Below are 13,990 nucleotides of genomic sequence, written 5' to 3' on the forward strand. Positions count from 1 at the left end.
TTTGGAGGAAAAAGACTCAGTCCCAAAACAGGAAGACGAGTAAATCAGCGGCTAGCTTATCACTAGCAGAACGATGGACGATTACAGAAATTCGCCGACGATCAAATTCTCTGCTGACTTAGTCCTTGCTCAAAGATGTCCGTCTATAAAGTTTCCAAAAGCACTAGAACACGCGAGCGTGAGTTGATGAAACCTTTAATTTCTAAGGCTTACTTTCCGGCAAATAGAATGAACTGTATATAAAAAGTAGGAGAGAAATAGAAAAAAATTCCAACTTCTAACGAAATCTCTTCTTATGGTGAAGGGAACTACAAATTGAAAGTTGTCAAGTAAGGATCACGTGACTCATTTAGGTGTCCAATTTTTAACTTAACAATTAGCTCTTAAAGTGTTTCGCGTTTCGGGATCTGCACGAAACTAACTAGAAGCCATGTCCAGGTCACGTGTTCATTGAAATATTACGATTTTTCTGTCATGTGATGGCTAGAAAACATTGATTAAAAGAAGGCAAACCACCATTCAAGTTACATTTGGAAAGCACTTTAGATAGGTAAAAACATAACCAATAAAAGTGCTCAATAAACGTTTTCCAACCCTGCAAGTTACCATGGTGATGTCAATCTCAACAAGGATAATGCAATGTCCACGACTCACCCTTGCTACGCACTTTCTTTTGAAGATAGACCAAACCCTTATATTTCAGAGCAAAAAGAAAATAAAATAAGAGATAAAAAATAGCAGTGCCATGCCTTAAAATATACCTAAGGTTAGAAGGATCAGGTGAGAAATTCCCCACCCCCGGGAATTTTCATAGTCTAAATCAAGATTCCCTGGATTTCTATGGTATAACATTTACCTCTTTAAAGGATAAAAAAATCGTTATTAGTAGTAGTTATTACTATTAGGTATTTTTTCTTATTCTTTCGTTTGCTGTTGTTCTGCCTTTTACTCATGCCGGAGTGTTTTTGTTTGCTGTTGTTATTTATCAGTGGGACCAAAACATGGAACAGTCTTTCAAAAACCGAGTTGCAGCCGCAGCGAGGGAATATTGTGCAAAAGCTCAGTGTTTCCCAAATCAATCAAGGTGAATGGTTTTTGTTTATTTTTGTTTGCCAGACACGAATAAACTATTAAATCAATCACTAGATAACAGTAAACACCTGCGTTACATGTTGTCTTAACTTAATTAATTGTCTAATTTTAATGTTTTATTGTCTTTGTTATGTGTTTTGTCAGGGCTCCATTTAAACTAGCTCTGCTAAATTGGATGCCCCTGGATAAATATTGAATTAAAAAAATAAAATAAAATGAAATAATTCGATAAACGTTAAAGCACCCACATGTTACAGGTTAAATTATGTAAATGCTGTCTTTTGTCGCAATAAATTCACATAGCTGCTGGCCACATACGTGAAAAAGCTCTATAGCTCTGGGGAAAAGCGGGAACTGAGCTAACGCCCATGATAAAATGGCCCTTAAATGGTCCTTAAAATCCTTTTGCGAACATTTCCTTTCGTTAAGTTTGCAGTTGCTTAAATTGCAATTGCCACTGGAGTGACGATCACATCTTCATTAAAGTCCTTTTGTAAACATTTCTCCCTTTAAATCCTTGCCAAAGGCTTTCGTCAGGTTCCTCGTTCATGTTTCCATTCTTATAAACAATAGCTACAATTTAACATTTTAATTATTGATGGCAACAAACAGCATCTATATAATAAAGCAATAAGAGCATTATTAAAAATAAAAGATTGTTTTTAAATCGGCCATTGTCATCATCATCATCATCATCATCATCACCAAAATTATTTTGGCCAGTTTGTTAATCTTTATTTTTCAATGATCTTCCCTTTATATTGTTTCGTTTTTATTTTATCATTATTTACATGTATGATATCTTTATTTTTTTTAGACGAAGGCGCTCGTCTGTAAACGTCACATTTACGGCTGACATGGTTCAAATTCTTCCTGGTTATCCCAAAGAGTCAGACGATTCTCCTGGTGTAATCTTACTGGCTTTCTACTTGAGTCTTCCACAAGGAATTTCTGAAAGCAGTATTGTCCCTGAGACAGTATTGAGTAAGATCGTGATGGACCATAAAGAGAACATTCAGACATCTATTGGAGGTGAAATCTTAAGTGCCGATCCATTACCATCCGACACAGAGCAACTGAACGACGGGGAAAGCGACAAGGAAAACGACGGACAGTCAAAACCACTGAACGTTATTATCGGGGCGTCGTTGGGTGGTGGACTGCTCTTAATCTTTATTGCTGCCGCTCTGATCGGATGCAAAAAGGCTGGCAGGTACTTCTAGTTTCGCGCGTGTTTTTCGTTTTTTTCCACTAACGCGCTCAAATGCTGTTCATAATGTTTGTCGTTTGCTCTTAGTGAAGAAGGTGGTCTGAAAATAAAATTTGTTATTATGTATTGATTATTAAATTGCATTTCTCCAGATTCAGTCATAAAAGAAGTTTGGAAAGCCGAGAAGATTTAGAGCACCGCGATACTACACATAAGGGGCCTATGAGTACTTCCTCCAGAGCAAACGATCACATTCATGCCGTTGAGCAAGCCGTGGAAATGGAAGATAACAGCGAGGATGTCGGTTCATCTTCTCCGGACCAGATTGAGCATAAGACAAATCTATCTGTTGATAATCCGATCTACGATAAACCAGCATCTCCTCTTTATCCATCATTGCCTGGGAAACCGTCTGGTGTAGCACTTGGGAAAAAGACAAATGATACGAAGCCAAGTAAATCAGAACTCAGTTCTAATCCAGTCAAGAGCCAACAAGTATCCCACGTTAACGAAGCACTCCAAGAATCCGATGTTGACGACAATAATGTATATAATGGGGAACACGAGTCCCAACCAAAGACTGGACATTCCATTAATTACTTACCCAAAGGACAGAGCCCACAAGAGACTACATCTTTCTAATCTTTTTTGCAATGCAGTTCGTTGAATTTGATAAAATCTCCGCACTTTAGAATAGATACCAAAAAAGGCAAATAAGAAAATAGGCGTACAATGTAGCTGTAAGAAAATAGCTGAGTGGCGAAAAAGTGCTCCCTTTTATAATTCAATTCTCGACACGTTTAAGCCCAGTTCACGCTCATGCGTTTTCAAAAGTATTCATTTCCCTTGTCACAGAAAACGCATTGATTAATTTGCGTCCACGCTATACTGTTATGACGCTTTTCGACTGTCCCCACTAAACCGTTCGAAAAAGATAGAACTGTAATTGGAATTCTAAGCGCATGCTACCAGCACACGTGCCTGGGATATTTTCGGTCACCGTTTCTATTTTAATGGGTTTTCGACCGTCCACACTAATACGATGTGTATCCACTTTCGATCATAACATTCAGCGTATTAGTGTGGCGGAAGGCCTAAGCGCATCAAAATGTATAGTTACTATACATTTACAAACTTTTCGCTTGCGAGTAAGAATGCGAACATTTGCCACTGACTGTTTAAGCTTCCTACCCCTAGTTTACAGTAGCACTCAGCAACTCTTATGAATGGTTCGTATATGCTACTGTACTTGGTAATATAAAGTTCACGGTGCACTCACTGAAGGTGTCACAATATGTGCCCAGTTATTTGTAAACACTATATTATAGCTATTCTTTACATTTCAGCTTACAATATTAGCAACAGTGCAACCAGACTGAGTAAAATTAGTGCTTAAAGCAATTAGTTACGCTACGGCATTTTCAGTGTATTCAGTTTGCAATCTCCCTGCAAATTGCTTCTTTGTTTTCTTATTGTTGATTAAATTAATTAAAACTATTGATTCTCGACAAGAAATAACTTCCCTCTTGTTAGACCTGCTTTTTTTTATAATGGTGATAGGACTCAGTGAAGTCCAATTCGGTCTCTAATCATACGAGTGATTAAAAAAATCGCAGCACCAAAAAGGCCCAACAAATCGGAAGACGGTAGCCCGATTTGTTTAGTATGACGAGACCAGATAACTACAACATTTGTGATAAAAGTTATTTTAAAATTACTGATACGCAATATCTTCCGGTCATTCCGAGATTTTTTTGCTAGCAGAAAAAACACAAATGCACACTTGGGTGCGCTCACGTGATGGCGCGTACTGTCTAATTATTCAGGCATGACGCATATTCATCGTGTCCTATTACACTGACATATAATGCTAAAATCTGGACAGCTGATTTCCAATCAGATTTGAGAACTTCGCTAAGGGGAACTACACCGAGACGCAACGCGTCGAGGTGTATATGTAGCGCTGTTCGCCGACTCTGAGGAGGGTTGTTGTTTTAGTATTTACCAAAAAAGTGACAAAAAGTAACTGTTGGTAAATTAACAACGTCACTTAGTAGGAACTTTGTTTACAACTTACAAACATTTCCGGGATATTGTCAAAAGCATTTATACGATTTTGGTTGCAAATTCAGCATGACAATAATTTTCTACCTACCAGTAAACACCGACAAGCTAAAGGTCGTCACTTTCTTGGTATGTGTTTGTACGACTGATTCATTTATCGCTTAAATTTCGTCTTCCGAAAATGTCTTGAAACGAGACGCCATCTTGGCTCCGGTCGCAAAACAGTGAATAGCCAAGGATATTCCGAGTTACGGGAGCGAATCAAAACGAGCGAAAATTGCTATTCACTGATTTGGTAAATACTAATTATGATTAAATGCATTATCTTTCTCAGTCTTATTCTATGGTCTCGTCTCGAATAACCGTCGAGACAGGACTTGTGCATGCGTCCCAATTGATATCCACCCAACTTGTAAAGGGTAGCCCACCAGGGTCTACGCCCTCTAGGCTTCATGAGCAGCAGCGTGTTTATACAACAATCAGTCAGCTTCGAAAGAGATTGGGCCTAGGGTCTTTCTTCCTTGTCTGAGAAAACTAGAATGTCTAAACGTTTGTGCATGTAAATGTCAGAACAAAGGCAGCACACTTATTTCAAGTTATTCAAAGACCCTGAGTGTCGATCCGCCCAGGGTTTGAACCCTCGACCGCCCGACACGACAGACTGGCGCTTATCCAATCAAGTTAACGGGCGGCGATCAGGTGAACTGTCTCCGAGTTAGCAGATAGGTTTCTCAGGTTTTGCTTTTGATACTTACTTGAATCTGCAGCAATTTATGTACTTTATCAAACTAAGTCGTAAGCCTTTTATTTTTGCTTTCTGTATTTTTATCCTCTTTACCTTTGTTTCTTGAGAACATTTTAGACCTTGGTTACATTTATTTGTTATGGTTACTGGTGGCACAAAGTCAAGTCTTTTTGGTTGCAAAGCAAAATGTTTAATTATTAGCCATTTTAGATCTTCATCAAAGGTGTAAGTAGATTAGTTCCTAACTTCTAAATATGCCAAACGTGACAAAGATGAAGACGATTTTGAATGATATGACAGATAATTAACCAGTCATTAACAACACTAAACGAACAAAATGAAATAACTCGCCGGCTGGAAATTCGAAAAGACTTTGATGCTGTGATTAACGACTCGAATATTTCCAAATGTTATTCCTCATTCTAAAGGTATATCGTTCGAAGTGCAGTAATATGAATAAGCCTTGTATTTACTTTCCCTTTCTAATACTTTCGTTCTCCTTGCGTTCACTGATTTAAAAAAGCTAAGGGAACTAAATTTAGAATAAGCTAGAAAATAGCAGTGATGCCATTGGTCCCCATATTGATTGTAGGAGTACTGTAAAATGCTTATAGTCTTTGTGAAAGACCTTTGTAATCACCATTTACATGCAAGTGAATTGGCAATAATGTCGTCACTAATCATTAATGACACTAGGATGCTTTTTCAAATACTTACACTCTTGCAGCCTAAGCTTATTTACGATAAGGCTGCGCTGATTTAATTAACAATTAATGAATGAGGCTGAGTATCTTATGAAGAATTTATTACCCTCCGAGATCTCAAAATTCTTAATATGATACGAAAGCCAAATTCAATAACTGTTTTATTATTTATTCAAAATAAATCTCAGTTTAAAAACAAAGCTAAAACATGCTTACCTCCATCGATGTTAAGTTCATCTTCGATAGTGCACGTTTAGGGTTGTTCAGCTCCCCAAATATTCTCCACATCTCCAGATGTCGCCCTTTGAGTTGTATTCTTGCTGTCCTTGCCATGCTCTTAGCTATAATTTCGCCTGGTTTTTACTCTTGAAACGAGTGAAATGTCAGCCATTTTTTTGTTTTCACAACCAAAACAACTGAACCCCGTCCCCAGGTCTTCTCTGTTAACGGTGCATTAACCTGCAAGAAGGCTGTACTTTTGACGTCATCGGTTCATTAAACGCAGATTTCTTCCAAATTTGGTCATCAGGAGCTGGTTATGGTGAATTATGCGTGTGCTTTTAGCTAATCAGAATCGGGGAAATATTTTGAATGAATAATAAGGGTATTTAATTATAATACTTTGTATTTACTCCCCAGAATGATGGAAGCTAAGTTAGAAAATAATAAAATAAAACATCTTTGTTTGTAATTATTGTCTCCAATTAATGCTTTATTGTGTTATCTGCTGATAACAGTGAGGCAGGTTTGCCACTTAAATGTATACGCATGGGGAATCTGACATGGAGAATATTTTTTTGAATAAATATTCCGTTATACAGATTGGTGAACAAATATTTCATAAATTGAGCAAATGCCACTGAATATATGGATATTTGCCTGCAGTCATCCAGCTTTACAACCATTTATTTCATTTTTTTAGTAGTGATTCAAATGGGGTGAACCCGAGACCTTTGCAACTTTGGCTACTATTACTTAACAATATCAGCAACCCAATACTCACCAGTACCAGATTCTCATCCCTTTCATTTTAAGGCTAGGGACTGAGAACCAATTTACTCCACCAAAAGAAGATTGAACATTGATTATTGAGGTTCTTCAACATTATAGCCGGTGCGGACCCTTCCCCTCTCGCCTCCTCGAACAAGTACTCAATTTACGTTGTTTTTCTCTTTCCCCCATCCCTAAAGTTTTACGGGCCACCACCCCCCCCCCCCCCCTCCAAAGCTACTCGAGGTTCTGCGATGCACGTATTTCTAGTAACGTCAGTACTTGTACTGTGCACAAACAGCAACAACAGAGGAGAAATCCAGGTGTTAAGTTTGATCAACCTAACTAGGTGCACGCACTGGATGTGCTTCGTTACACGGTTCATGCGCAGCTTTTAGCACGTTTTAAAGTAGAAGTACGGTACCTAGTGTCGATTCTCTGATATTGATTATTATTTGTATTATTAGTTTTCGTTTTGAAGAGCAAATAATCTTACTCTGATCATTACCACAGTTGGTGAGCTTGAGATATAGCTCTTACATTTTTCCCCTCTGCCCATGCAGAGCGCAGCCAAAATTGTTCGCGTTCTTCTTTAAGATAGGATAGGATAGGATAGGATAGGATAGGATAGGATAAGTGCTTTATTATCAACCGAGCGCCTACAGACACATGTGTTTACAACGATAACAAAGATTTCCGTGCAATAATTACAGAGGTGTACATTTGTAAAATTTATACAACTATATTAAACAAGGTTATATTTAACGAGTCTATCTCTTTCGCGGAAGCGATCATATACGCATTTAGCCACAATTTTTTGCGTTTTCTCTCCTTGCTTCATACTTATCCACATTGCAAAGGCAGAGCTTGGAGTCATAGAGTCAAGAATAACATTAGTTTCCTTTTTTAGCGTATTCAACAGCACTCTCCTAGGATCCCTATGGGCTATGCAATTCATCCAAAAATGCTCCTCGTCTTCTATTCCAGTTTTACACAATGGACAGATTCTTTGGTCTGGTGGTTGATAGGGTTTAACGTATCGTCCAGTATCAATTGCTAGTTTGTGGTTGCTCAATATCTTAGCTTTGTGACTGCTACTCTATGATTGATGTTTCTTACATTTGTGAGGTAATTTTCGTAGTCATGGGTAAGTTTAAATTTCCTAAAAGTTCTTAGTTTGTTTTTATTGATGCCGGTCCTTTCGTTCATCATTGTGTATTTCGCTAATCCATGTTTGCTGTTCTATGTCTATAAGAGTCTCTGTCGTATATAGTTCATGATTGCCGGAGTGTTCGTTTTTGCTGACCATATGTCGCCAAGACCTGCGAGATTTAATAGTCGTTTTAATTTGCTTGACCAAAGTTCCGTTTTATCTTGACTAATTTGGTCTGTAAATGCTATTCCAGAGAGTTTATTATGGTGCTCCGGCTCACAAAATTTCAGTTAATATTTAATGACTCTGCACTTTGTCTTCCTTTGCATTGGGAAACGGCCTACCTCCGATCTGCACGCATTTGAGCTACAGACGTGTACAGAATTTGTTAACTCCCAATACACCGTATTCACAAATGGCGGACACGCGGGAAAAAACTGGTGCCTAGTCATGAAAGCGAGGCGTTGGAGGATAAACAAAAACTTCAAATGAAGACTTTCAGTGAACTTCCAGAGTGTTTAACACGGATTCCACCTAAAATAACTTTCTACGGACTTCTTTTTAAATACAGTTACGCGGGATGTCTTCTGCTTTTAATGTTTAGTAATGATTTGCTGTTTGCAATCAAAAGGGACGCGTATATCTGCAAGGAAACAGGATGATTTTGTAGGTTTCCGAAGCATCAGAAGCAGGACACGACAAGTGGGCGATGGCTTGAGAAAAGCGGCAAACATGTTGGCCCAGCTTCACACTGTAACCGAATACGAAAGCCAGATCACTACAATTCTGTAAAACAGAAATAAAAACAGATATTGGTGGCGAGAAAAAGAGAAATAAGCGACGGATATATGGCCACTGAAAACAGGTCAAGCTGAGAGCGGGTGAAAGATTCATTCACGAGGCTCATTCATTCATGTTAGTGACATTTTATACATATCTATGTATATATGTATGTCTGTATTTACAACTTCCTTTGGATCATATTAATTCCGTCGCTTTGGAGCGAATTGTTAGAGGTACGTTGGCAGAGCTTAGCAAAAATCTCATGATTTCGTTGTCATTGCGAAATAATTAAAAATAATTTTATCAAAATTAGAAGCTGTAGTGTGTGAATCTTATGGCTTGCTATTTGCCTGGTCTCCTTTAGGGCATTATCTCAGAGAGCTCTTGGTAAAAAAAAAGTGGTATAAAGCTTACATTTTACTAGGTTAAACTTTTAAGGCAATGTTTGTGTCAGGACTGAACATGGCAAGCTTCTGTTTCGAATAATTAAATTCGAGTCTGGATCCGTTTAAGAAGACCATCATTTTATTTATTTATGTATTCTTCAACTTTAAAATATAATGGAACATAAAGTTAAAACTCTTAACAGCCAACGATAAGAAATACGAAATTACTCGCTGAAATGATGTGTCTGGCTTACCGAGTCTGCCGAGTAACAAGTTGAAATTTTGAGCGTACTCCACTCGATCGCTCCTGCATTTATAATGAAAAATATAGTTATAATTGACGTCCTTCATTGATAAAGACCAGAGAATAACGTCCTGGCAAAAAAAAATCAAACATAACTTCATCGAAACCTCAGTCACCTCTTCTCTTTTTTCCATCTCGACTTGAACTGTTTTGTTCAACGGCAGACGTCTCTCGCGTTAACAAGTAGGCCATGTATCTGTCGCTTATTTCTTTTTTCTTGCCACTAAGATTTGTTTATATTTCTGTTTCACCGAATTGCAGTGAGCTGGCTTTCGTACTCGGTTCCAATGTGAAGTTTGGGGCAACATGTTTGCCGCTTTTCATCAGTCATCGTCCACCTGTCGAGCTTCTGATGCTTCGGAAACCGACTCGAAAACCTACAAAATCATCCTGTTTCCTTGCAGATATACGCGTCCCTTTTGATTGCAAACAGCAAATCATTACTAAAAATTAAAAGCAGAAGACATCCCACGTAACTGTATTTAAAAAGAAGTCCGTACAAAGTTATTTTAGGTGGAATCCGTGCTAAACACTCTGGAAGTTCACTGAAAGTCTTCATTTGCAATTTTTGTTTATCCTCCAACGCCTCGCTTTCATGACTAGGCACCAGTTTTTTCCCGCGTGTCCGCCATTTGTGAATACGGTGTATAGCCACCTAATGAACTTTGTTTGAACAAACTCAATTGCATCATTTTCTAGCTTTCCGTCGTGATCTACCCCCCAGACCTCGCTTCCGTAGGTGAGTATTGGGGAAATAACCGTGTCAAAAATTTTCATTGTGAGCTGTATATCGTCTCTGAAATGGTCGCCCATTTCCTTCCTGAGTTTGTACAAAGCTTTAAGGGCAACCTTCTTTATTTCCTGTCTAGCGTACGTGAAGGTCCCATAAGTACTAAATTGTAGGCCAAGATATTTGTAATTGCCAACATTGTCAAGTTTACTGCCTCTATAGTATAATATAGTATAATATGTGGTTATTCGTGGTTCTCCTGCAGTTATTAAAAATTAACACCTTAGTTTTATTAACTCATTGTCTCCGGCGCCTAGGTCCAAGTCGTTTTCTTTGCAGTATTCACTGAGGGAATCCAAATAATCTTGCAGTCCGTTTTTTGATTTGGAGAATATGACCAAGTCATCCGCGTAGAGCATACAACTTAACGGTAACTCGTTTAGTTCTACGTCATTTAGGTTCTTGGCCTTAAGTTCCTCTGAAAGGTCACTGAGATAAAGGTTAAAAAGGATAGGCGAGAGCATGCAACCTTGTTTTACACCGGTATGGCATCGAAAGGTAGGTGTTAGCATATTTTCTATTTTCACAGATGATTTATCATTGGAGTACATTGAATGTAAAATCTCAAGGAAGCGCCCCGTTACTCCCGCTAGCTTCAATTTTTGAAACAGTTTCCCTCTGGGGATACTATCGAATGCTTTACTAAAGTCAAGTTATCTACTCCCGGGGCCTTTCCAGTTTTTAAGAGGTCGATAGCAGTTACCGTTTCCTGTTCAGATATTTCATAATCTAGGGGCCCCAAGGCCTCTGATCTTGTTAATATGTACTCTTTGGTTTGCTGTTTTCGTACGTTTAACTTTTTAAAGTAACTGTAAAACTTCTCTACGTCGTCAGATGTGTTTTTTTTGCATATTTTTGGATTTGCCTAGGTTGAATAATTTCCTAAGTTGTCTCCACGCAGTTTTAGCGTTACTGAAATCAATGCATTTAATTATCCGATTATAATGTTGGCGTTTCTTTTTTCTGCACAGGTGTTTGAAAGCCTTTTTTTTTTTTCTTGTGTAGACTTGATCTCAATTCCTCCACGTTCGGGTTTCGTGAGACATGCCTACCCAATGATTTAAGATTCTCTTTTTCTATGCTGCATTGCTCGTCGAACCACGGTTTTTCACTATGCTTCCTCGAGGTGTTATTGAATCTCAAGCCTGCTTGTTTGCATACGTCAGTAGACCTTGTCATGGTTTTCGACGCCATCTTGACGAGTAGGCAAACGCGTGAGAAATTACAGTGATTGTATGAGAATCTAATGTCGAATAATTTCCGTAGAACGGCTGTTCTGAAAAAAATATGACTTGTAAACTAAAGCTTCACTCCTAAGGATTCTCCTGAAAAAATTTGAGGGCGTTACATTCACTTGAAGACCTAGAACCACTTTTTTAAATTTTCTATACATTTGTCTGTAAGAAAGTTCCGGGAAAATTACAGACAAATATATGGAAAATCTAAAGCAAGCCTCTGGAGAAATTTAAGCACAGGTACGCCCCCCAAATTTTTTCGGACAATCCTTTGCATTGTAGCTTTAGTTTACAGTTGCTATTTTTTTCAGAACAGCCGTTTTACGGAAATTATCCGCCATTAGATTCTCATACAAACACTGTAATTTCTCACACGTTTGCCTACTCGTCAAGATGGCGTCAAAAACCGTGACAAGGTCTATTAAGTTTTGTGTGAATAGATCAGTCATTGTGTCCACGTTATTGTTATTCAGTGCTGTGTTCAGCCTGTTTTTTGTTTCTATACTTCCTAAGAGTCGGCTTAATTCGTATTTCGCATTATCATCCCAGAATGATTTCTTAAATTCGCCTACGTGATCTCGTCTGATCTTTTTCTAGTCTGCTACACAGCCGTTTTTAGTGTCGTCACGAGTAGCGTTGCGTGACGACACTAAAACCGGCTGTGTAGCAAACTACACTTTTTTTTTTATATAAGAATATATTTTATAAGAATATCGAGGCTGAAATTTGCGAAATTTTAAGAATATTTTAAGAATAAAGCCGAGGCTGAGATTTTGAAAAGGATAAATATAATACGATTTTATGTTTTTAACTTAACCGTATAAAATTATTCCTTTCTCTGAACTGCGAAACTAGCCAACAAAACGAAAATACCTGCACTAGCTTTAGCAAAATGTTCAACGCTAATGACAGTTCGATGAACGGTACATGTAATACATATGTACAGTGTTCAGCACAGATCTAGATACCAAAAACTTGTAATTGATACCCCAATAAATTCTAAAACGGAAATGTCATAAGCTATAATTTAAGAATAATACAAGAATATTTTCAGCCTAAAATCGGCAGAAAAATAAGAATATTGAGCCTGGGCCGGAAAAACAACATTCTTATAAAAAAAAAAGAGTGTAATCTTTTTCCGGAGCACCTTTTTTTGTGTTTTAGCATTAATGCGAATGAAAGGGAACTATGGTCCGATAGGTGGGGTTCCAAATCGTTGATAATAAAGTAATTAACATATCTGAGAATTCTACTGGAAATGATAACATAATCTACCACACTGCTCCAGTTGTATTTGAAGCATGTTTTTTCCCTGTAAGATCACCTACAACTCTGCCGGTCAGGATCCTAAGACTGAGAGCTGTGCAAAGATCAGTCAGAATCGTCCCTCTGCTGTTAGTTGTATTTTCTCCTGTGAATAGCGATAATTTTCTGTATCTATTTCATAGTCTTCAGGGATTTCAAGAAATTGATTATCGTCGTCATGGACCGCGAATTCTTGCATGCTGCCGGTGCGCGCTTTAAAGTCACCTTGTAAGAACCATCCCGGGACTCCGTGAGGCCCTTGCGTCTTGGTTGGGTAAATCGAAGACAAGGCCAATGTCGCTTTCGAATAAAGTTCCGTTTAATTTAAAACGGCATATATCTATGGTGGCTCTGTTTCGTGAACGGTCTTAACTTAGTTATGTGCTTATACCTAAACCAGATGGTATATCTTGAGTATTACGTAGAAAGAGGGCACAGCCAGTAGTTCATAAAACAAGTCACACACTGTGAACCAGTGTCAAAATGCCTTTACAGTCACAGTAATAAAACCGTTGACCGTCGGGTGGGTTGATTTGGCTTGAAAGAAGATACATCTGGGCTCAGTCCACACACCGTCCACAGGCCTAAACGAATAAACTGAATGAAAGACACGTACCTTCATCTTTAAGGGGAAAAAAGTACAAAATCAAAACTGACCAAACAAATTAAAGGACTAAATGACCGTAAATCCTTTATGAAGCCTCCCCTCTCAAATAACCCCTTCCCCCCTTTTCAGGGAACATACATACATACATATATATATATATATATATATATATATATATATATATATATATATATATATATATATATCTGTCTGATTTTAGAAAAAGGTACCTATCTCAGAATCCCAACCATTGGCTAGTGTAGCTTTCTAACTCACTGTCGTACCGGAACGGTCAAGCAGCAAACAGTAGTTTTCAACAACAACAACGATTTATTTATTAGCGAATGATAAAATGGTGCTATACAGTGAAACCCCTTGCCTAAGAACCTATATTTTAAGAACCTGTTTAGTCTAGAAATTGAAACAATTTCTTAGTTTCTAAAATCTCTGAAAAAATTTGCCTGTACCCTTGGGCAAAAGTTAGATCAGTCACTGTTCAGAATCCTCTTTGAAGACATACCTGCATTATCGCTCTAACTGGACTGTTTAAATGCCAATGAGGTCAATACTTTAGGTTTTCTTTATATGGTCATTTTTACATAACGTCTTATTTGGTGTGCAG

At 38.0% G+C, this 13,990-nt stretch overlaps 1 protein-coding gene and 1 pseudogene across 1 annotated transcript in view; one reads left to right on the plus strand and one right to left on the minus strand.

Moving 5' to 3' along the window:
* Positions 1–3,758, plus strand: part of LOC140943650 (uncharacterized) — a 44,212-nt gene extending 40,454 nt beyond the window's left edge. Inside the window, exons 14-16 of the mRNA XM_073392771.1 lie at positions 990–1,084; positions 1,910–2,305; positions 2,455–3,758. Coding sequence (XP_073248872.1) covers positions 990–1,084; positions 1,910–2,305; positions 2,455–2,944 — 981 coding nt within the window. The 3' untranslated portion in view covers positions 2,945–3,758. The remainder of the gene's footprint in view (positions 1–989; positions 1,085–1,909; positions 2,306–2,454) is intronic.
* Positions 3,759–11,051: 7,293 nt separating this feature from the next.
* LOC140944403 (uncharacterized) lies at positions 11,052–12,960 on the minus strand (annotated as a pseudogene).
* Positions 12,961–13,990: the final 1,030 nt, after the last annotated feature.

This window comes from Porites lutea, chromosome 7, assembly GCF_958299795.1.
Source record: "Porites lutea chromosome 7, jaPorLute2.1, whole genome shotgun sequence".
Classification (NCBI taxonomy): Eukaryota; Metazoa; Cnidaria; class Anthozoa; order Scleractinia; family Poritidae; genus Porites; species Porites lutea.